Source organism: Neophocaena asiaeorientalis, unplaced genomic scaffold, assembly GCF_003031525.2.
Source record: "Neophocaena asiaeorientalis asiaeorientalis breed wild unplaced genomic scaffold, Neophocaena_asiaeorientalis_V1.1 scaffold524, whole genome shotgun sequence".
NCBI lineage: Eukaryota > Metazoa > Chordata > Mammalia > Artiodactyla > Phocoenidae > Neophocaena > Neophocaena asiaeorientalis.
In genome coordinates, this window is record NW_020172144.1 from 905,365 (window position 1) to 929,305 (window position 23,941).

Here is a 23,941-nt window from a genome sequence, read left to right on the forward strand (position 1 = left end):
GTGAAATAAGAGAAAGACAAACACCGTATGATATCACTTACATGTGGAATCTAAAATATGACACAAATGAACCTATCTACGAAACAGAAACAGACTCACAGACATAGAGAACAGACTTGTGGTTGCCAAGGGGAAGGAGAGATAGGGGAGGGATCGAGTGGGAGGCTGGGATTAGCAGATGTAAGCTATTATATATAGAGTGGATAAACAACAAGGTCCTACTGTATAGCACAGGGAACTTTATTCAATATCCTGTGATAACCCGTGATGGAAAAGAATATAAAAAAAGAATGTGTGTGTGTGTATATATATATATGTAATTGAATCACTTTGCTGTAGAGAAGAAATTAACACAACATTGTGAATCAACTATACTTCAATAAAAATAAATAATAAATATTCCCTTTAAAAGTCTGTGGAAAAAGCCCCCCCCCCCTTTTTTTTTCTTTCTATTGGCTGTGCCATGCGGCATGCTGGATCTTAGTTCCCTGATCAGGGACCGAACCCACGCCCACTGCAGTGGAAACTCGGAGTCTTAACCACTAGACCGCCAGGGAAGTCTCAAGCCCTATTTTTAAAGAATGTGCTCAGGTGCCCATCGGTTTTTTCACAAGGGTCATTCTAGTTTTCCTGAGAAAGTGACAGGACTTGTCAGGTGGTGATAGGTGGTGATGACAATGATTGAAGTCAGTTTTGATGTTCAATGATTGTCATGTTCTTGGCAAAATTGTTAGATTTTAGAGGTACCATGTAAGTGCCCAGATTCTTGTGTGACACAAGGTCAACTGAGGGCTCTTCCTAACATGACTGGCCAGTAGGGGCTTGGGGCCAGACATGATTTAGAAAAACGAAGTCCTGTTTCAGGTACAAGAGTGTGATGGTTGCCTGTCACACCTGAGAGTCACATATTATCTGTTCCTTCCTTCCTGAATTATTATAAAATGAAGAACCCCCAAACTCTTCCCACTTACCTTTAGACGCAAAATTTTTGTTAATGGCTTACTTTTGGTACCACACTGGCTCATTGAGATCTAGCCCCTTTAATTTCTAATGCAGCCCCAAAACAATGCCAATCAGGCCCTGCCTCAACCCGCTTCCACTCGGATAAGAATGGTGACTGGAACCAAAGATCAAGAGAGTTTAAAAGAAATTCAGGCAATCACGGGGATCAGGATAGCTCACTTAGAATGAGATAAAAGGAGATTTAACAGATTTCACAAGCAAGTAAAAACACTGGAGCTGTCATTGAGTTGGACATAAAATACTTGTAGTATTTTCTAATCCAGGTAAGTCCAGTTTGTCTCAGGGAACCTGAAGGACCACTGAATAGAAAGAACTGGGTGAGAGTCTAAACAGAGGCCCTCAGTGGCACTGGTGGGTAGGGACACAGTAGGATCTGGGATCGCCTGACTCTTTTTTTTTTTTCGGTACGCGGGCCTCTCACTGCTGTGGCCTCTCCCGCCGCGGAGCACAGGCTCCGGACGCGCAGGCCCAGCGGCCATGGCTCACGGGCCCAGTTGCTCCGCGGCATGTGGGATCTTCCCGGACCAGGGCACGAACCCGTGTCCCCTGCATCGGCAGGTGGACTCTCAACAACTGCCCCACCAGGGAAGCCCCGCCTGTGTCTCTTTTGCCGATCTTGCTTCTCTTCCCTGTCTCTAAATGTGGACTACCCCCAAGTTCAGTCCTCAGAGCCCTCCTCTTCCCTACTCATGCTCCCTCCTTAGGCGATCCCGTCCAACCCATGGCTTTAAACATCATCTATCTACTGACTGCTCCAAGCCTAGCCTCTCCCCTGGGCTCCAGGCTTGGACAGTCAACCTGGATGTTTAATTGGCCTCTCAATGTTAACATGACCCCCGCCACACTCTCCATCTTCCCCCTAAACTTTAACTAATGGCACCCAGTCACTCGGGCCAAAACCTTGTAGTCTTCCTTGACACTTCCTTCTCCACTCACATCTAATCCGTCAGGAAATTCTTTTGATTCTGCTTTTCAAATGGATCCCAAATCCAACCACTTCTCACCACATCTACCATTATCACCCAGGTCTGAGACACAGTCTCCCACGTGACAGCCCACTAGCTCATTCCATAGTACTCAATGGCTTCTCTTCATGTTTAGCAAATATCCAGGCCTTTTCCCTGCCCACACAGGGCCTGGGCCCTGCCTACCTCTCCATCCCCAGCTCCTACCGGTCCCTTCACTCAGGCTACCGCAGCCTCGGGGGCCTCCTTGCTGTCCCTTCAGGCTGCCAAACGCTTGGCACTTGATGTCCTCTCTGCAGGGAATGCTCATCCCCAGTACTGCCTCCTGTCTTCCAGGTCTCTGTTCACACGTCACCTCTTTGGACAGCACGTCCACAGCACTCTAGCCATAACAATACCCCATCACTCTCTTACCCCTTATCTTGCTTTGTTTTTCTCCACTACTGCTTATCCCCACATGACAGATATATCTATTGATTTATTGTTGATCTCCCCAAAGAGAATTTAAGTTCCATAAGGGCAGGGACTTCGTTTTGTTTACTAGAGCAGTTCCTAGCATGGAATATCACTAAATAAATGTTTATGAGATGAATGAAGTTAAAATGACATGAAATCCATGCAAAGTCTTTCCATGAAATCCCTGAGGTCACTAGATTAGGAAAACAGCTTTTCTTATTCCCAGAAATCCTGCAAGTATCTGGACCCAATCTCATTATATAATTTTTAAAGATTTAGAATATAGAGAAAATATTTATATTCATCATTCAACAGATATTTACTGATATCTGATCAGTAAATATCAGTTGATACCGTTATCAACTCCTGTGCAGGTAGCCCTTAATGCTCAGAATAACCCTATAAGGTAGATATGGTTACTGGCATTTCATAGCTGGGCAGCAGAGGTACAGACACATCAATGACTTTTCCCAGGTCACATATCCTGTACCTGGCACAGCTGTGATCCAAAAGCAGGCCCATTTTGCACCCTAAGCCATGCTATAATTCTATTTCAGCAGGAGCCTCAAGCCATCCCATTCCGGAACATTCTCTCCCACCCTGGACTGGCAGCAATACTGCCAATACGAGCACAAAAGCCATTTGTGGTTCATCTTATCACTTCCTCTATGAAGTACTCTGTGAGTGCCACCAGCAGAGCTGGCTGCTCTCTGTGCTGATGCCAAAGCACTTCGCTAGCATTGCTGAACAACTATTCCTTGCTATAATTACTTGTCTCGCTGTCTGTCCCATAAGACTGAAATCTCTCAAGGACGAGGACTGTGTCTCCTATTCACCTCGGCACCTCTGGTGCCCAGAACAGTGTCTGGCATGTAGTGGGAATTCAATAAACGTTGACTGAATGAGCAAATGAACTACACTGGGAAACACATTCCCACCCCAAGAAGCGGGTAGTGGAGCAGATGGCCAGTCGGGGCCTCGTGTTCTTGCTTTGGTGAGCGTTCCTCACTTCTCATTTGCATGTTTATTTCCCCAGGTCCTATTTCTTTGCTTGAATATCTGTGACGTCTCCTGCTAACTGCTCTGGGCAACAGTGGCTCTTTCTGACTAATCACCTCCTCCAAGTGAAAATCGTTCAGAAGGAAAGTGTACCTCTTGAGTTCAGCTTCTGCCTGTAGTGCTGGGCTTTGTGGAATCCACTTCACAGCGACCAAGGGGTTCTTCTTTCTGACACAAAACAATCTGTGAGGTTCAAATTTGGTGCCTCCTTGAGCTAATCCAATTCAATTCTTTAGTATACGTGGTCGTGAGACTTTAGAAAGCTCAAGTCATCAACAGAATGCAAATTTCAAAAAAATCAATGAGATTATTTTTTGCCTATGAAATTGGCAAAATTAAAAACAAAAAAAACGCTGATGAGGATTTGGGATATGAGAACAATCTTCCTCTGGGATAGCCTGAAAACACATTAACAATAGGCTTTTAAAAAGGTTCCCAGCTCTTTAAAGTTGACCCGATAGTTCCATTTCTAGGAATATGTTCTAAGCAAATAATTAAATTAAGATTTAACTACCGTGATGTACGTAACAATTTATTATAACAGAGAAAATTTGAAAATTATTTAAATAACCAGGAATAAGGAATTAAATAAATTAAGGTACATCCCAACAATTAGATACTGTTCAGTGATTAAGATTTATATTTTAGGTCAATATACATGAACAGAGAAAGATTGTTCATGAGGTATTAAAGTGTAGATTACATAACAGCATGTGTAATATGAACCTATAACAAATATTCATGGTGTTTATTTATTTCTCCAATAGCAACCTGACTTCTTACTGGAGTGTTTTCTCCCCCTCACTGAGTGTAGCTGTTTGTTGGATGATTCTTAGGATGACCCCCGCCGCCTCAGCTCCCTGGGCTGTCTCTCCCAGGATCCTGACCTGAGTCAGTGCAGGGTCACCCCTGTAGCAGCGGCCCCTGACAGGCTGTGCCAGTCATAAGATGGTTGCTATGCATTGCTCCCCGCTTCTTTGCCTCCGGAATCTTGCTTGGCTCCTGTCTGCCCTGAGCCTGGCTCCCCTGGCTCCTGTGGGCTCTGTGAACACCCCTTCCTCAGCCAAGGTACCAGCCTGTGAATCCCCTTTTGCTTCAGTTAAGCAGTCTTGTTTCTGTCCTTAGAGTCAAAGAACTCCAACTGATGGCTTCCACAGTGATACTCCGAAGAAGTTATATAGCAATACATATTCTTGAGTTTTCTCTTCTTTTTGCTTACTAGTATTTTCCAATTTGCTTTAAAAATACCATAATAATTTCTAGAGGATTTTACATTTTACATTGAAAGGGAGATAACTGATTAGGGTGCAGCAAGAAAATTAGAATTTCTATTTTAATTTATACACTATCTTCAAAATTAGAATGAGAGCTCACCAACATGTAATACGGATGGACATTAACATCATCACTGGATCTGTGTGTGAGGCAATCACATATCAGGAAGGCAGGCAGGTGTCCCAAGGGCAGCATGTGGGTGCCTTCACTCCCACACACACTTTCACCTTGCTTAGTGCAGTGGTCTTACTAATTTTATGGGTGTCAGGTAAACGGACGATTCACAGGTGTTATCTAGTTTTAACAAAACTAGCCCTAATAGGGGCTTCCCTGGTGGCGCAGTGGTTGAGAGTCCGCCTGCCGATGCAGGGGACGCGGGTTCGTGCCCTGGTCTGGGAAGATCCCACATGCCGCGGAGCGGCTGGGCCCGTGAGCCATGGCCGCTGAGCCAGTGCGTCCGGAGCCTCTGCTCCGCAACGGGAGAGGCCACAGCAGTGAGAGGCCCGTGTACAGCAAAAACAACAACAACAACAAAAAACTAGCCCTAATAAACTGATAAGAGGCTAAAATAGTTTCCTACAAAGTAACCTTGAATTGAAAATAATACTAATACTCTAAACAGAAGTGAACTTCAAGAAAATGGCAGAGCTACAATTCTCCTCCAAGGTAAAAACTATGACAGTCTCATCCGATTTCATGAGAAGTAACTAAGAAATATTGTAAATTATCAAGAAGAATGGTTGTAAAATAGATTTTACCTTTACTATCACTAACAATGAACTCTGCCTAAGTAAATAAATATCATGCCTTGAGCAGGTAAACAGGTTCAGAATGGAGCCATCATAATTAGCAAGACATTTAGAAACTAAGCGTTCAGAACACAAAAATAAACCTCGACATTTTTAAAGCTGTACTTAAAGTCAGGTGATACTCAATCCATACTTTAATAATCAGCGATAAATGGTTAGAAGCCTCTTTCAGGATGTCTTACTGAGTAGCTGAAGACTTACTAGGCAAGTACCAAGAGATACTTGGCACTTTGTTCAGTCACTCATAAAACTATGTCCTGAATTTCAGAATGTGCCGCTTTATCTCATCTCTTTCTCCAAAGAACTAGAGTTGGCCCCAAGTTTCAACTTTGTGAATATTTTTTTCAGAAAAATGAAACACCTTTCCTCAAATGAATAAGAGCATTTTCTCCAGGGGGTGAGATGAATAATTCATGTTGCTCTAAAAGCACTATGACTGATAGCAATTTTTTTTGGTTTTTAAAGAAGAAGGATCCAGCAATCTCACTTACCGATATATATCCAAAGGAATTGAAAGTAGGGTCTCAAAAAGATACCTGCACACTCATATTCACAGCAGTACTATTCACAATAGGCAAGAGGTGAAAGCAACTCAAGTGTCCACCAATGGATGAATGCATAAACAAAATGTGGTATGTACAAATAAGGGAATATTATTCAGCTTTTAAAAGGAAGGAGGGGCTTCCCTGGTGGCGCAGTGGTTGAGAGTCCACCTGCCGATGCAGGGGACGTGGGTTCGTGCCCCGGTCTGGGAAGATCCCACGTGCCGCGGAGTGGCTGGGCCCGTGAGCCATGGCCGCTGAGCCTGTGCGACTGGAGCCTGTGCTCCGCGGCGGGAGAGGCCACAACAGTGAGAGGTCCGCGTACCGCAAAAAAAAAAAAAAAAAAAAGGAAGGAAACTCTGTCACATGCTACATCATGGTTGAACCCTGAGGACATTATGCTAAGTGAAACAGGCCAGTCACAGAAGGACAAATACTGCATGATTCCACTTATATGAGATACTCAGAGTAGTCCGACTCATAGAAACAAAGTAGAATGGTGTTGCCAGGAGCTGGGGGCAGGGAGAAAGGGGAGCTGGTTGATGGGTATAGTATTTCAGATTGGTAAGATGAGAAAGTTCTGGAGATCTATTTTACAACAATGTGAATATACTTATTAACGCTACTGAACTGTGCACTTAAATATGGCTGAGATGGTAAATTTTACGCCAGCTGGTTTTTACTACAATTAAAAAAAAGATGACAAACCATCTCCTAAAATCTCCTAATTGCACATTCTAGAAAGAAACGTGACCGCTTATAACTAATAACACCACGATAGCGAATCTCCTGGTATCTCCACCAGTACCTCAGGTGTCTCATCACCTTCACCCCACAGATCATATTATTATCTACCTAGAGTCCCACACTCCTGACTGTCTATACCCAGGCAGCAGGTTGGCCTGTCTGCCTCTCCCTTCCTTCCCACGCTCTCTCTTTCTCCTTTTGCTCCTTCCCTTCCTCTCTCCCTCCCTTGCTGTTTTTCCTGTAAGTAATCATTTCTGTCACGCTTTAATCTTTAAAGAATTTTCACTTTCATTTTCTCATTTACACACCAGCCCTGTAAGGTAGGTGTTCTTTCCACTTTACGAATAAGACGCAGAGACCCAGCAATATTAAACATGTGCACCAATCACCTACGCACCAAGTGGCAGAGCCCAGTTCCAAATCCCACACTCTCACAATATAACACTGCCCCAGACAGTGGTTCTTACACTGTAGCATGCGTAAGGCTCCCCTGGGAATATCTGTGAAAATGTGGGTTCCTGGTCCCACTTCCAGAGAGTCTGTTCTAGGGGTCTGGAATGGGACCCAGGAGTCTGAATTTCTAACAAGCACCCCCCTCCCAGGTGCATCTAAGCAGGTGATAAGTAACCTACACTTTCACTAGGTGCAGGCCTCGGAGACAGCCACACCTGGCACAGGCAGGGCACATGTTACCATGAGGATCTCTGCTTACTTAACCTACCCAGAAGGGGCAATGTAGTGACATGGATCTTCTATAGGGAACTGGCTATATAAACAAGGTACTTTCTTAACTGGAAGCAGTTAGAAAAGGGAAAGAAAGGAAAGCAGGAAGGAAGGAGGGAAAGCCCTAAATGCACCTCATTCCACAGAAAATAATCCTGCCGGTGAAAATCCCAACCAGCCTGTCGTCTCAGACATTCTTCTTAATCTCTTACCATTGGACACTTGGACATTTGGTACGTGCAAAGGGGACTACATCTGCCCTGCTTTTGGAAGGTGGAAGAAGAACTAGAGTTGGGCTCTTTATTTTCCAGACAGAGATGCACAGGAGGGAAGCACCTGATCCAGAGTGAGTCACAAGCAAAGCCTAGGTCAGGGTGCAAGGATCTTCAGACTGCCAGGCCTGCACCCCGGACCCTGAGTCATGCAGCTTCCCCAGCCCAGACGTGTGAGAACGGACCTGTCTTTCCACAGGGCCTGGTATGGCAGGCTTTGCAGAAGCCCAGAGTCATAAGGACAAGCAAACTATCTACACAGGAGACCAAGCACTCTTCTTGCCAGGAAAATGCCATTGTGATTTAAGTTGGATGTTGATGGCTAAGATGAGCGAAAAGAGGTAAAACATGAATCAAAATGGTTGGAGTATAAAGAAAAGTGTTCCTTTGTTTTTGCGGTACGCAGGCCTCTCACTGCTGTGGCCTCTCCCGTTGCGGAGCACAGGCTCCGGATGCACAGGCTCAGCGGCCATGGCTCACGGGCCCAGCCGCTCTGCGGCATGTGGGATCCTCCCGGACCGGGGCACGAACCCGTGTGCCCTGCATCGGCAGGCGGACTCTCAACCACTGCACCACCAGGGAGCCCCCAAGAAAAGTGTTCCTTTTGCAAATATGCTACATTTATTCTGCAGCTAGGAGATAAAGGTGAGACTTCTGTGGGAAGCCTGTTGTACTTTTTCATGGCCTTATAAAAACAAATTTGTGCTAAAGTGAATCATATTCCATAAAGCTAACTCTTATGACTACTGAAGAGATAGTATTTCCTTGAGATGGGGAGTGAAGTTTGACATCAGCCGGAACTTTTGAAAGAATTCTAGAAGGTGAGACCTGGGGGTACCCAATCCTGAGGCATCCTTCCCGAGAAAAGAATATGATATCACCATTTATGAAGCAACTGGGGCTAATTCACCAGCCTGCATTTCTCCGGTATGACCGGGGTCATGCAGGGTAACGGGCTTAGAGAAGACAAGTCACAGCTATACCTTGTGGGCTCCGAACAAGTCCATGCCTGGGCTTATGCGTTGGGCACCAGCACACGCTTTCACGCTACATGTTGGTGCCGGCCGCGGCTGCTAAATGATATGCCTCTGGGTATACTTCCACCTTCAAGGGTGTTCATGTCTCTGGCACCGTCCCTTCCAGCTGCAGTGTGTCGCCTATCGTGAGCCACCTGTCTGCTAAAGCTCTGGGGGTCACCACACCCCCTGCCTCATACTTCTCTGCCCTGGCCTAAGGGCATGTGGCTCGTGTTCATCTCTGGGTGGTGGTTCTAAACAAGCGCGGCTGAGTGAGTGGCACATCAGGCCTCCACTTGGCTCTCACCCCGGCATAATCTCGGGACACTAGTGCAGGAAGAAATGCCTCCCATTACCACACTTCTGTGGTTACTTGTCATAAAACCTTCTATAAATGATGATTCCTCAGCATCATCTTTATTCACTATTTTTCAAATGGGATGAGACCACATATTAATCATTTAAACCAGGACGCTTCTAAGAGGGAGATCTATTAACAACTACACTGGGACAACAAATGTAGGCTGAGACCACTCTGGGTAACCCAAGACACATGGTCACCCTGCTTAGGAAGTAGATGAGCTGCACGAAGACGACACATGAAGCAGAGGCCCAGCCGATGCCAGGTGACACAAAACATGAACAAAAAAGAACTCTTACTGTAGTAAGCCCTGAGCTCTTGAGTTGTTTGGTATCACAGCATAACCTAGCACAAACTGATGAATACAACCCCTTATAGCTGTGACCCATATCGCTGGGTGGCTGGGAGGATTAAATCAGCTAATATATAAAAAGCACTCAGATCAGTGCCCGGCACATAGTGAGCAGTCCCCAGATGTTAGCTATTATTATTAATTATAATAATAACATAGGAGAATGAAGGAACACTCCAAAAACACAGTGAAGTCAAATTTCAAGCAAAGCATGTAATTACTCAGGAATGGCAGGAAAGCCCATCATCTCTCGCTCCCCCTGCACAGCTGTTTGCCCCTTTGGAGGTCCTGAGGCCCTGCCTCCGTCTCTCGGTCTGAGAGCCCACTCCTACCTGTATGTATCTCTACTACTCAGACTCCAGAGAGCATTGTTACAACTGCTTTCTTGTGAATTCCTCTACTCCCTTGACCTTTGGTTGCCTCCATCTCACTCAAATGACAAACCTTAACCCTGAATCAATACAACAATCCATCATTTTTGCTCGTGGGCCCGAGTTACTGAACAAAATCCTCCAGGATTTCTTGAAATTCTTACATGGGCTCTTTCTCAACTCCTTCTCCCATTTCCCACAAGAGATATTTCCAAATTTTACCACTCTCCTCAAGCTCTGTAACCTACCACCGTCCTCTTCACTCAGAAAGCAACTAGAGGCCCTGCATGTGCCCTGTCTGAAATGTGGTTGCTGATTGACTTGCAGGTCTCCCTCACTAAACTGTGATCTCGACTAGTTAGGGACTGATTCACCGTGCAACTCCAGCTCCTAGTACATTAATAATTCTCAGTAAATGTTTCATGAATGAATGAATGAACAATGACAGAGTCTCTTAAGTAGCAGCCCCCTGCATGCCTAGGAGGAAGAATCACAAGCGGCATTAAATGTTTATATGTATATATAGGCACATGTAGTGCTGAAGCATCTTTAAATAGAGATCACTGTGTGTGTGTGTGTGTATGAAAGAATGATACAGGTTATGGAAGATTATTCATTTTCCTTTATCTCACTTTCCCCTTTGCTTTTCCATTGTGATTCTTTGTGCTCAGATAACTTTATCCCGCTCTTTCAACAGCTGTATCTCCTGCACCCCATAACATTTTCTCAATTTTCTTACTCAGTATTCAGGACAATATTCTCATGACAGGTATTCTGAATAGGTTAAGAATTCTAAAGACCACAAGAGAATTGCCACTTCCTTACATTACCGATTTCCAATCAGTCTTCTTTGCTCAAGGTTCAATTATCTCAACTCCTTTTAGCTATTCCATAAATGGCAGGTAACATGCTAGATCAGCAAATTTAAATTTTTATGCTAAGTTACTGTCATCTCAAATGAGATTTATAATTGGCACTCGTAAGAAATTAATTATTAATATCCGCTTCAATGACTTTCCTTCCACATTCTGATTGCTGAAGTGCTCGCTGTTTTAAAAAGAAGCTGTCATCACATTACTACTCATTTTCAATTTATGGTCATTCTGCCCCAACCCAAGATCTTTACATGCAAAACTTTGGGTCATTCGAATCATTCTTCATTTTTGTCAGCTTAATTAATTTGAAAGTAACCTGGGTTTTATTGTAGAAAATTAGTAACAATCCATGGATAATGTTAAATATTTTAAGAATAGTTTTAAAATAATTAGCAGTTTGTCATTCCATAGGGCTAGACATACTAAATAAATTTGTGTTTTACACTGTTATGATCACCTTTAAAAAACAAAATATCTTGCAATAGTTGTCACAAGGCATTAATTAGCAGTATGTAGGAATTATAAAATAAAATGTGAAATTAACAAGGACAAGCAATTCTTAAAATGATCTTTCAATTAGAAATGAAGTCTGTAGAGTGTTTAATTTTCATCTATCACCATCATTGTTATATAGTCCTTGTAATGAATTGAATTCGATTCTGGATCAATTGCAGCAGACAACATTTCTTCCATTTCCTCCTGAGAAAAAGGCTCACCTGGGAGGAACAAGAAGGGAAACTCATCATTTACAATCCTCTGATTTTTTTTTTCTCTTTCCACTAGCCCACTTAACTGCCGTGGAGCCCCACCATCCCCCATTGTGTCTGTAGTTACTCTCCCTGGGGCCATAAAGCCAGCACATCGTGACAGTCCAGAGGTTCAAAGAGCATGCTGTTGGACCCCTGGCAAATTCTGGAGTTATTTTACCTTGCAGGTATCGTATCTCAAGCAACCTATAGAATCAATCGTTTCAGCCAAAACAGCAGGAGGACATGAAAACATCATAAATAAGGTTGTTTATTTACTTAAATGAAAACCACTAAAATCGCCAAAGGATTAACCTGAAGTCATAGTTTTACAGGGAGTCTAATCATTATATTTAGTAAGGGTATGAAGAAAGGATTAACTGGTTGCTATGCAGAAATGCTGAAGAAGAGATAACAGAGGTTTAAGCTATAACAATATCTATGAATATTCTCTAACCAGGGTACGTCAATTTAGTGATCCAGCTGCACGCAGTGACAGATGCATTCATCAGCCAGTTCAAAACAGTCCTCTTTGTTATAGTTTGGCCCAGTGCTGCTGTCAAATGAAACCACAAGCTGGATAGAAAATCTGTGGGCTTTAGCTGGATTCAGGTAATAGCTGAAGACCATCTTGGATATTGGTTTCACCAAGATGAAAAGCAAATTCAGGAAGAACATTGGAAACACTGTCATCTATTTAAGACAGAACTTTGTGCTAACATTAAACAAAAATACAGAAGCATCCAAATCGCCAGCTCACCCCTAAAGAGCCTTAATCCAAGCAGGTAAATTTCTAAGTTTGTCACCTGCCACTACAAACAACGTTTTCTAGGTGGAATTCAGTTAATAATACAGAAATTATTCAAGTGGGGATTTTTATGACAATGATGATAGTATTACCAAACAATGGGAACGTGCTTGAGTTCTTCTGAAATCATGTTTACGTCTTAAGGAAAGAAAGAATACCTAAGATGCCTAAAAAGACAATTTCTTTTTCTTTTTCATTTTATGTATTCATTTATTTAATTTTTTAGCTGCATTGGGTCTTCGCTGCTGCACACGGGTTTTCTCTAGTTGCTGAGAGCGGGGACTACTCTTTGTGGCGGCGCGTGGGCTTCTCATTGTGGTGGCTTCTCTTGTTGCAGAGCACGGGCTCTAGGCGCCCGGGCTTCAGCAGTTGTGGCTCGTAGGCTCAGTAGTTGTGGCTCGCGGGCTCTAGAGTGCAGGTCAGTAGTTGTGGCACACAGGCTTAGTTGCTCCACGGCATGTGGGATCTTCCCGGACCAGGGCTCAAACCCGTGTCCCCTGCATTGGCAGGTGGATTCTTAACCACCGTGCCACCAGGGAAGCCCCAAAAGACAATTTCTGAATCTTTCTTATAACCTGATTGTTAAATACTAAATCCACTGGCAATGAACTTTGCTGGGCATGTAAGTCCTCATGAGAATACTGACAATAAACATTTATTGAGAACTACCGTGTGCCAGGCACTGATCTTAGTGCTTCACAGATATTAACTAAGTTAATCTCCCAACCACCTCATGAGAGGTAAGAACTATTATCCCCACTTACAGCTGAGGACACCAGCACACAAAGAAAACAGGCAGGCAGCCCCAGCCAGTGGGTGGTGGAACTGGGTCTGCATGCCAGCAGTCCAACTCAAGGTCCAGGAACCACACTTGACTGCTTGGAACAAGGTTTAGCTCACAGTGAAATATGGAAGGTGGGCTTCCCTGGTGGCACAGTGGTTGAGAGTCCGCCTGCCGATGCAGGGGACACGGGTTCGTGCCCCGGTCCAGGAAGATCCCACATGCTGCGGAGCGGCTGGGCCCGTGAGCCATGGCCGCTGAGCCTGCGCGTCCGGAGCCTGTGCTCCGCAATGGGAGAGGCCACAGCAGTGAGAGGCCCGCGTACCACAAAAAAACAAAACAAAACAAAACAAAAACGGAAGGTGGTCACTGCTTCCTCAGGCAAGGAAAGAGATACGTAGTATTTGATTAAGGATGGGAGGAAAATAGCTTAAGGATTAAAAGCACAAGCTTGGGAGCCAGACTGCCTGGGTTCAAATGCTCTACTGTCTCATTAGCTTTAAGATCCCAGGCAAGTCACTTAACCTCTCTGTGTCTCAGTTTTCCTGTCTGTAAAACGCAGATGATAATAATATTACCTATCTCATAGGCTTGTTATGAGAATTAAATGTTATTATTTGAATAGCACTTAGAACATTGCCTGGCACATAGGCAGCGATATGTGTTTGTTCGAAAAGTTTTCTTCAAGATCTTCCCCGCTGCTAAATGCTGTCTGACACCATACACATACCTGGACACATGCGGACTTCTATCTTGCAGGAACTTGATTCTATGTGATTTATTATGTTCACCATACAACATCCTGGGCATTTAGAATGCATATTCTCAAAGTGATTAGTATTCTGTGGACACTGTGAAAAGTTGCACTGTCTCTGTATCCACTGCAGTCTGTTTCTGATTGCTCTATTTCAGTCAGTAGCATTACCGTAATACCCGTCGTCCAGGCCAAAGCCTTGTTACTTTTGACTCAGCTCCCATCTTTGTCCCCGGCACTCTGTTACTCATCATGACCTGTGGATCCTTCTGTAGACAGTCCTATTGTATCAATCCCTTCTTTCCATTCCCATTGCCACTGCCAGATACAGCCCTTCAAAATGCTGAACTAGCCTCCTAACTGGTCTCCCCAGTCTCTCCTCTTTCTCGATCATCTCACAAACCTACCAGCACCAGATTAACCTTCCCACCATCTCTCTTGCATTGTGTGATTCACCTGCTCAGAACGCTACAACGCTTCTCCATTGCCCGTAGGATGAATCCTCCTGAGCCCCGGCCTCCGCAATCTAATCCCAGTCAATCGACCTAGATTCATTTCCTACCGTTTGCCAACAAGACCCTCTGGGCCCTGTCTTCTCACAGGCTCCCGAAATATCGTGCTCGTTCCCACCTCCCAGTTTTTGTTCATACTTTCTATCAATCTATGTCTCCCCCTAATCAGCCCCTTCACCCATTCTACATTCATCTCCTCACTCATTCGTTAATTCAACCAATATTTGCGGAGACTTACTATGCGTGGGAGGTGCTACAATGCGGAAGATTTTACCCCTGCTCTCAATAAACACCCAGGTAATTCTACCATCTTAACAAACCTATTTTCTCTTTAAGTCTTCCCAGACCAAGCTTTCCAGGCTGGTCCAGCCCACATTGATCTTCTGATACTCACTTTTTTCTACTGTCTTATATTTTGAATTGTTTTATACGTTGGTTTTATTTCCTCCAGTAAGACTATAATTTCCTTGAGAAAGGGAGCTGATTTTAGTATCATTACCTCTCGCTGTGCTTAGTATCCCTCACCTACACAGTGGGCATGTCATACTAATGACATTGAACTGTTTTGGTTGTTTTGACGAAATCCATGTTGCCTAATATAACCTAGGATTTACTTCCCTTAAAGTAATTCCTAGGTTGGTGCTTTGAAACATAACACTTCCATCAAAGTTAACCCCTAAGATAATTTTAACAAGGTCATGGGTTCTTGGACGGCAGTTATGACGATCATGCCACTCTTACTCTCACCCCCTGTATTCTCACCTAATGGTGGATCAGGTCAAAAATGGTCCAATCAGTGGCACGTGGAGATGCAGTCTTAATCTTCCTGACTCAAAGTTCCCTGCACTCCTGATTGTCTCAAGTGATTAGCAACTCTGAATCATTCAGGACTCATCTATGAACTAGTGAACTGAACAGAGATGGAGCTCTAACTTTATATAGGAAGAGGGGAAGCGACCAATATGAGAATGGCTTCAAAAGAATGTCCATTAGGCTACTGACATTCAGGGAAAACAAATTTACGCATCGGCCTAAGCAGAGGGAATTCCTAAAGGAAATATGTTGGCATACATAGGTGTGCACATATGTGTATGTATGTGTGTGTGCATGCAGGTGTGTACAGTGCAAGTGCAAAGCAGACATATATGGTACCATTGGCATAAAAAACTGAAAATTTTTATGTGAATTCGTATTTATTTGAGGCTGTATTATCCCTAACTTCACCCACTGAAAAGTTTTTATAAAAGAAATTTTTATAGACCCCAATTCAAATCTTCAATCTAGTAACAAGCATTGATTTATAGTGATGGATAGTTCATGTTTTCCTGGTGGCATACCCTTTATTCTGGAAATACTCTAAGTGAATGGAATGACTTCAATTTATAGAAGTATCATTGTACTTTACAACATCCTACAAGGCAATAATCCATCTCCCCTTAACGTACTCTTTGTTCTCTTACCTCCTACAAAATGGAAACCACACCAAAACCAAAATAAGAAGAAGAGTAAGTAACTCCTTTTAACTGGAATGACTGATTTTAAAGTATCCCCTAGAACTTTTGCCTAATTGTTTTTAAATTATTAATCACTTGAATAAGTTACTGTTATAAGGTAAGTAATAAATCACTCTCACCTTCTCCAGTCATATACTTGATCAATTCTTCCTTAGAAAGAAATCCACGTTTAGCTGGATCTAACACCTAAGGGAAAAGAAAAGATAGATAGATATTATAATTTTTGTTTGGTGAATAAATTCTGCATGATGAATTTTTCATGTAAATATAAATATATATAAAATCTGGAATTTACACACCTCAAAAGCTCGATGAAGGGTATCTTCTGGAATTGGTCTATATCTAATTATGCAATAAAAGGAGTAAATGCCACAGTATTTAGCTCAGTCTGTACGTAACAAATGATCACATTAAAAAAAAAAAGCTGCTAACATACTAGGATATTTAATAATACTTTCCTCACTGAAATATTTTTGGATATCTAGATAATAAAGTTGAAAGTACTCCACAGCCACAAGGAATACTTAGTTAAAAATCACTGGCATGTTTGATGTTATCTATTAGCTTTTTCATTATTGTGGAAAATAATCCAAACAAAACTCGTTCCCATTATTATCTCCTCCCAGGTAGATGAAATTACATGCACTAAGACCCTGTGGGATGCATTGGAGGCCAGGAGGCTGGAGCACAGGGAGAAAGGAGGAGAATGTTTTCAGATGATGCTGGAGAGAGAAACAGGGACCAGAACGTGCAGGGAGTTACCATCCATGAAAGTGACTTTGGTTATTTTTGTTTATTTGGGAACAAAATTTCTACAGTAAACCAACTATGGTAAGCTAATGCTACACTTTCTCTAGAAAAATAATTAGGGCTAATTCTTATTATCATTGATAATTCAGAACAGAAGGTAATAAGAATGTTGTTGATTTATGCTTTTTGCAGCTTATTTGCCCTTTAATTACACTTTGCTTATTAGATTAATACTGAAGTGGTTGATACTTCGGAGCACATACCAACCAGCAGTTCAGAAGTATAGAGAAAAATTAGAAGGAAGCTATCCTATGATAAATATTGGTTGAGTATAACATATAAAGTGAAAAAGCCAAGTGTTTTGAGATTAATGCAAGTCCAATCATTACCTTACCTTAACAATTGCACTTATTTTCTTACCTTCTTTCCAGTAGTACTTCAGTCATCACTGGAAGAAATTTTTCAAATCGAATGTATCCAGTGGGTTCTTCTTCCCCCACCTAAACATTCAATAAAAAATAGCCACTTAGGGCTTCCCTGGTGGCGCAGTGGTTGAGAGTCCACCTGCTGATGCAGGGGACGCAGGTTCATGCCCCGGTCCGGGAAGATCCCACGTGTCGCAGAGTGGCTGGGCCCGTAAGCCATGGCCGCTGAGCCTGCGCGTCCGGAGCCTGTGCTCCGCAACGGGAGAGGCCACAGCAGTGAGAGGCCCGCATACCGCAAAAAAAAAAAAACCCAAAAAAACAAAAGCCACTTATTCATTCAACAAATGTATTGAACAACTACTTTTTTCCAAGCACTGTGTCAAGTGCTGGGGATTTGATAGTGAGCATACTTGGGCATGGTCTCCACTGACAGAATTTATATGCTGGTAGCAGAGATATATATCCATCAACAAACAACAAAGCTAAGTGTCTAATTATAAGTTTATGTTAAGTACAATGAAGTAAAGGAGCATAGAATAAAGAAAACTTTTCTGGGCCAAATCATCAGGAAAGGCATTCATGAAGAAATCACACTTGAGGTGATTTATAAAGGAGGGTAGAAGACAATCAGACAAAGACAGCAGGGAAGACAGTCCCAGGTAGATGAAATTACAAGACCCTGTGGGATGCACTGGAGGCCAGGAAGCTTGAGCACAGGGAGAAAGGAGGAGAATGTTTTCAGATGAGGCTGGGGAGAGAAACAGGGACCAGAACGTGCAGGGTGTTACCATCCTTGAAAGTGACTTTGGTTATTATCCTAGGACACTGCTACCCTAAATCACTGAAGGTCTCATAGATGTGTGTCTGAAAGCTCACACTGTTTGTACGTCAGCCAGCTTCTGCTGTAGTCTAAGCAGATATGACAAGGGCTTGGATTAGAGTGGTGGCCATGGAGAGAGAAGTGGGTGCTTTCAAGAAATATTTAAGAAGTAAAACCAATAAAACCTGGCACAGCATCTATTATGTGCAAGGATGAGAAAAAAAGAGGAGTCAAGGACAACTCCCAGGATTCTGACTTGCACAAATGGGATGGAGTAATGTTCTTCCCTGAGATAAGGAACACTGGGTAAGAGACCAGGTTAGGGGACCAATCTCAATGTCAAGGACTAAAATATCTATCGAATCCTTGTAATACTTATTAAATAACCAGATGGCCTGTGGAACGTTGCTATATCACCACTAATTAAGAGAAGACAATACCTAAGAAAGAATTTTTGGTACCCAGCACCATCAGATGAGAATGAGGAAGACTCATGCCCACGAGGTTCAACTTCGATGGTGTGGCTACCAATACGCTATTAATTTTAACTTTCATGTCACGCTATTTATGAGGGGATGTAAATTTTCCACTCCCTTTCAAAAATTCTATTAAAAGGCTCACATATCCCAGTTCAACAGTGGAGATTTTTAAAGATTTATTCTTTGAGCAAAAGATAAGAAATCTATAGGTGCTGCTAAGTGGAACACACTGTCATCAAATGACAACTATTTTTGAATGTTTATACTAGATTCTTACCTAGTATGAGTGAAGCCCTTGGACTCCACTATCGGCAAAAAATGTCATCCATCTAATGACAGAATGACGTGTTTCAGAACTTCTGAGCCCACCAATACATGAACAATTATTTCCAGCTGCCTCTAGATCCAAGGCAAGCAAATTAAGGTTCATATGGCTCCAATGTGCTTGAGTAAGCACTCTGTAACTCCCAACCCCGCAAGCCTCTTAAAAATAAAATGTCCATCTCATGAGACTGCCTCTGGAGGGATAATTTTTAAATTAAAATGATGAGTTTCTATTCTAATTAATCCAGAAATCTGTTCCAGAAGCTAGAGCAATGGTTTGTTTCCCTTTCCCTACCCCCAACAAACCACTGCAGAGCAAACAGTCTTGACCTTGAAAGATCAAAGCTCTTCTTTAATTTTTGAGCATCTTCATTAATCTACAAACTGTTTTTAGTTTTTCTAAAGGGAGTTCAACTCCATAGCACTCTCTCCATCACATGAGAATTCACAAACACATACTATGTCCCTCATAATGCTTCCCCCCCATCGCCACACTCCTGCACAACTTCCACAAGCCCTTGGTGCTCTGAACATGGGTGAAAATGTTGCAGGTCATTCTGGCCTGACAGATCTGTGTAGACCCAAAACTCCACAAAAATAATAAGTTAAAGCAAATCTCCAATAAATCAGGATAGCAGATGAGGCATACATTTTCCTTAGCTTTTTTTTTTTTTTTTAAAGAGGGATAATGAACAAACAGGGGCCTTGGGGTTAAAAAAAGGAAGAAGAAAAAATGTGTAAGTCCATCTTCAACTTAGGCAGATTGTGAAAATCTTTCTATGACTCAACACTGTCCTCTAGAGGCCACAACTAATCTGTTCTTTTGTACTAAAAGACGTACAAGCAATGGCATAAAAACAATACAATTATATGATATTTCTAAGTACAGCATTAATGTACTGTATAATATATACTACTTTCTAGTATAAAAACTTTTTTATTCTTTAAATAAATTTATTTTTGAATAGTTTTAGATTTACAGAAAACTTGCAAAGATAGTAGAGAGTTCCCATATACCCCACCCCACCCCGCCCCAGCTTCCTCGATTGTTTACCCTTTCCTTATTATGGGACAACTACACTTGGTTCATGGTCACAACTAATGAACCAATCCTGACACATTGTTATTTACTAAACTTTATGCTTTATTTGGATTCCACTGGTTTTCTAAAAGGCATTTTAGGGAATTCCTGGCGGTCCAGTGGTTAAGACTCTGTGCTCTCACTGCCGAGGGCCTGGGTCCAATCCCTGGTCAGGGAACTACGATCTTACAAGCTGTGCAGCATGGCCAAAAAGTAAAAATAAAATAAATAAGTTAAGTTTAAAAAACATAAATAAAAAATAAAAGGCATTTAAAAAAAACCTGGTATGTTCCTCTACCATAAAAGAGAAACAAGAAGAGTAGGGTAGAATACCACTCTTGGCAATCTGGAAATGAGTGGGTAGAGGGAGGATAAGAGGTGTTTTTATTATTTTTGGTGCAGGACAAACCAGTTAACTTTATGAGGCCATGAGTAAGACAGGACAAAAACACTACTTTCTAGAAATGTTATGCAATGATGGCTCAATGATTATTTAAATCTACATATTAAAATGTCTTTAAGATTTAATAGAAATATATCAGATATTGAACCATTCTTTATAGTATATTGTATATATACATATATAGATAGGTAGAGTTATGGGTTGAGTTGTATCTTCCCAAAATTCATATGTTGGGGTCCTAACCCCTAGTACCTCGGAATGTGACTTATTTGGAGAGAGGGTACTCCCTGAGGTAATCAAGTTAAAATGAGGTCATTAGGGTGGGCCCTAATCAAATATGACTGACATCATTATAAAAAGGAGAAATTTGGACACACAGACATGCACACAGGGAGAACGTCATGTGAACATGAAGACAAGCCATCTACAAGCCAAGGAGAAAGGCCTGGAACAGATCCTTCTCTCATAGTCAACGGAAGGAACCAACCCTGCCAACAACTTAATTCTGTACTTCTAACCTCCAGAACTGTGAGACAATAAACTTCTGTTGTTTAAGCCACTGTTTGTGGTACTTTGTTACAGCAGTTCTAGCAAACTTTATACACACACACACACAAACACACACACACGCACATTGTTGTGAACCTTACATGAGATATGACATAAAGGTTCTTTGTGAGCCTTGAATTATTATGATTATCATTATTTTTTTTTGATGTTGGGGGTAGGAGTTTATTAATTTATTTATTTTTGCTGTGTTGGGTCTTCGTTTCTGTGCGAGGGCTTTCTCTAGTTGGGGCAAGCAGGGGCCACTCTTCATCGCAGTGCGCGGGCCTCTCACTATCGCAGCCTCTCTTATTGCGGAGCACAGGCTCCAGACGCACAGGCTCAGTAGTTGTGGCTCACGGGCCTAGCTGCTCCGCGGCATGTGGGATCCTCCCAGACCAGGGCTCGAACCCGTGTCCCCTGCATTAGCAGGCAGATTCTCAACCACTGTGCCACCAGGGAAGCCCGATTATCATTATTTTAATCAATAGTGTACACACTTCTGATTCTATATCATGCAATGATACCTCCTCCTAAAAGAATCAATCTCTGGTGCTAAAATTTTAGACACATCCTCCACGACCCACCATATGGACCTAACTTTTTACAGAAGTTTGATCTTGCCTCCTATCTGTAAAATGTCACATGGCATGTGACGTGAATATATTAAACTGCTAGGCTAATATCTTGTCCCTTGAGCCCTGGATCCCTGCCTAGACGACAGGGTATGTGGATTAGCAGCAGTGATGTCTCCACCTTTGCTGTTCCCCTACATGCTTCTTGGACTGATAGGAGAGGGAGAATAATAGACAGCCACCAAACACCTCCCTCCTCTTCAAAAGACAAGAACAAACAAAACAAATGTATCTTGTTACTACAAACATGAATGAGGCAAAGTAAGTTATAATCTAGTCTGTTTCATCTAAGAGAAAGGCTTATGAGCTTGAAAGGAGGTAATAATTAGAAAGTAACCTCAGTAGCATTTATGAATGCAAAGGAAATAAAACCTCTTTGCAGGAAGATCCTCAGCTTAGCCTTCAAGTACCATCCTGTGAATTCATCTTAATAGCCTGCCAGCAGGTGTCCGCCCTGATACACCTGGCTTCTCCTCCTCCAAAGAACTATGGTGGTAGAGGCGACCTGAAGACACTGCTTCCTTGCCACACAAAGGGGCCACCTGCACAAGGCTAGCACAGTGCCTTCAGACAGTCCATAGTCTCTTTGCATCCTTGTGCCCAATACAGAGAAGTCTCAATAAATATGTAAATACTGTGGGATTTTTTTTTTTTTAAAGCAACATTTATCTAAGTCTCAAAGCATGAGGCAAATACTGTTTCTCACTCTACTTTGGCAAAAGTCAATTTTCTTAATCTGTTTTGCTTCTGAGGAAATTTGGGCACAGGGAAGTGAAGTGCCTATCTTGGTCCTCAAAGTCGGTCATGTGTTCTGATGGGATCATAGCCCAGGGTTCTTTCTCCCATTCCCACAGTGAAATCATCAGGCCATCTTTTTTCTCATTAAAGCATTATTTATTTTAATGCTGAACTCACTGATAGGTATAATAAAACACAGTGAAAATTCATTTCTCCCCAGTGACATACAATCAGTCAATAAACTGAACTATTTCATGGTTCAAGAAAGCAAGATAATACCAGTAGTTAAGATGGTTTATAAAGCGCCTACATTTCATCTAGCTCCAGGTCACCAAATATGATACACATATGAGTTTTTAAAACTACTTATAGAAAAAAATATAAAAACAAGGAGATAAGGAGATACTTCAAGTTCGACTTGAATACCACATATACAAATTTGGGCATAAATCATGTTTCAAAACCAAAATACAATTTAGAAAATATTTCTCTACTTTGAATAGAATAAAATAATTTAAAAAATTCATTGGCATTTGCCAATTATATTATCTTTACAAATAAAAAATCTTAAAGCTACCTACTTTAGAAAAATTATTTTCTCCAAACATTCCAGAGGCTATTGTGTAAAAATTGGGATATGTACTTCTTTTGGGTTATAAGTCTCTTTCTTAGTACTGGAAGTATCAAAAAAGACTGAATCATCTTTTGGCTGGACTATCAGAGAGTCTAAGAATCAACAGGTGGCTAAACCATGTAATCAATAAGGTCCTTTCCAACTGTAAGTTTCTATAATTTGAAGTGATGAGGGGAGTTCAGTGGCTGTCAAGCCATTAATTTCCCCATTTTATCCTCAGGTCAGGGTTGGGGTGGGGAGGGTAAGAGGCTCCAGTTACACTAACTGTTTCACACCCTTCAGTTTCATTTTCTCTCCACGGAGGCATTGAGTGTCCCTCCCTACTCCTAGTAGAGCCCTCTCCTATTTGACAGAGGCAGTAAATATTGAAGCAATTACCACTAAGGTAATCCTCTACCCATTTACATAAAAAGCAATTGTTTAAAATTGTGTTGCAATAAGACTGGAGGAAAAGCTCTAACCTGGGTTGAGATTTGGTTAGCACAATAAATATGCAAATACTATATAAACTTTATTAGGTCCAAAGATATATTTAAAATCACATTTATAACAACATGTTAATTCAAAAATATCACTGTTTTTATATTTTATGAAGCAATTTTACTCAAACTGTCTATTTATCTTCAACAACAGACCTGGGTTTTTAAAATATTTATTTAATTTATTTATCTATTTATTTGACTGTGCTAGGTCTTCGTTGTGGCATGTGGGATCTTTGTTGCGGCATGCGGGATCTTTAGATGCAGTACGCGAACACTTAGTTGTGGGATCTAGTTCCTTGACCAGGGATCGAACCCGGGCCCCCTGCATTGGGAACATGGAGTCTTAGCCACTGGACCACAGCGAAGTCCCTAGACTTTCTGTTTCTAAGAGTTTGACTACTTTAGATACCTCATGTAAGTGGAATCATGAAGTATTTGTCTTTTTTGTGACTAGCCTTTTCACATATCATAATATCTCCAAGTTTCATTCATGTTACTGTATATGACAGGATTTCCTTCTTAAAATGTTACTTTTTAAGAATTAGATAATAGTATGGAAAAATCATCTTGATGTAATATTGAGTAAAAAAGGTAAAATATTCTGGTTGTGTTTGAGTGATGGATACAAGAGAGATCACTCCCCTACTTTTTTCTTGTCCAATT

General features: G+C 41.9%; 1 protein-coding gene across 1 annotated transcript in view; it reads right to left on the reverse strand.

Annotated features, from left to right (window-relative positions):
- Positions 1 to 11,146: 11,146 nt before the first annotated feature.
- The window catches only part of DRC8 (dynein regulatory complex subunit 8), a 130,659-nt gene continuing 117,864 nt past the window's right edge, over positions 11,147 to 23,941 (reverse strand). The window contains exons 4-7 of the mRNA XM_024754439.1: positions 17,132 to 17,211; positions 16,261 to 16,303; positions 16,081 to 16,147; positions 11,147 to 11,562 (exon numbers count right to left, since the gene is read on the reverse strand). Of these exons, the coding sequence (XP_024610207.1) occupies positions 11,447 to 11,562; positions 16,081 to 16,147; positions 16,261 to 16,303; positions 17,132 to 17,211 (306 nt within the window). The 3' untranslated portion in view covers positions 11,147 to 11,446. The remainder of the gene's footprint in view (positions 11,563 to 16,080; positions 16,148 to 16,260; positions 16,304 to 17,131; positions 17,212 to 23,941) is intronic.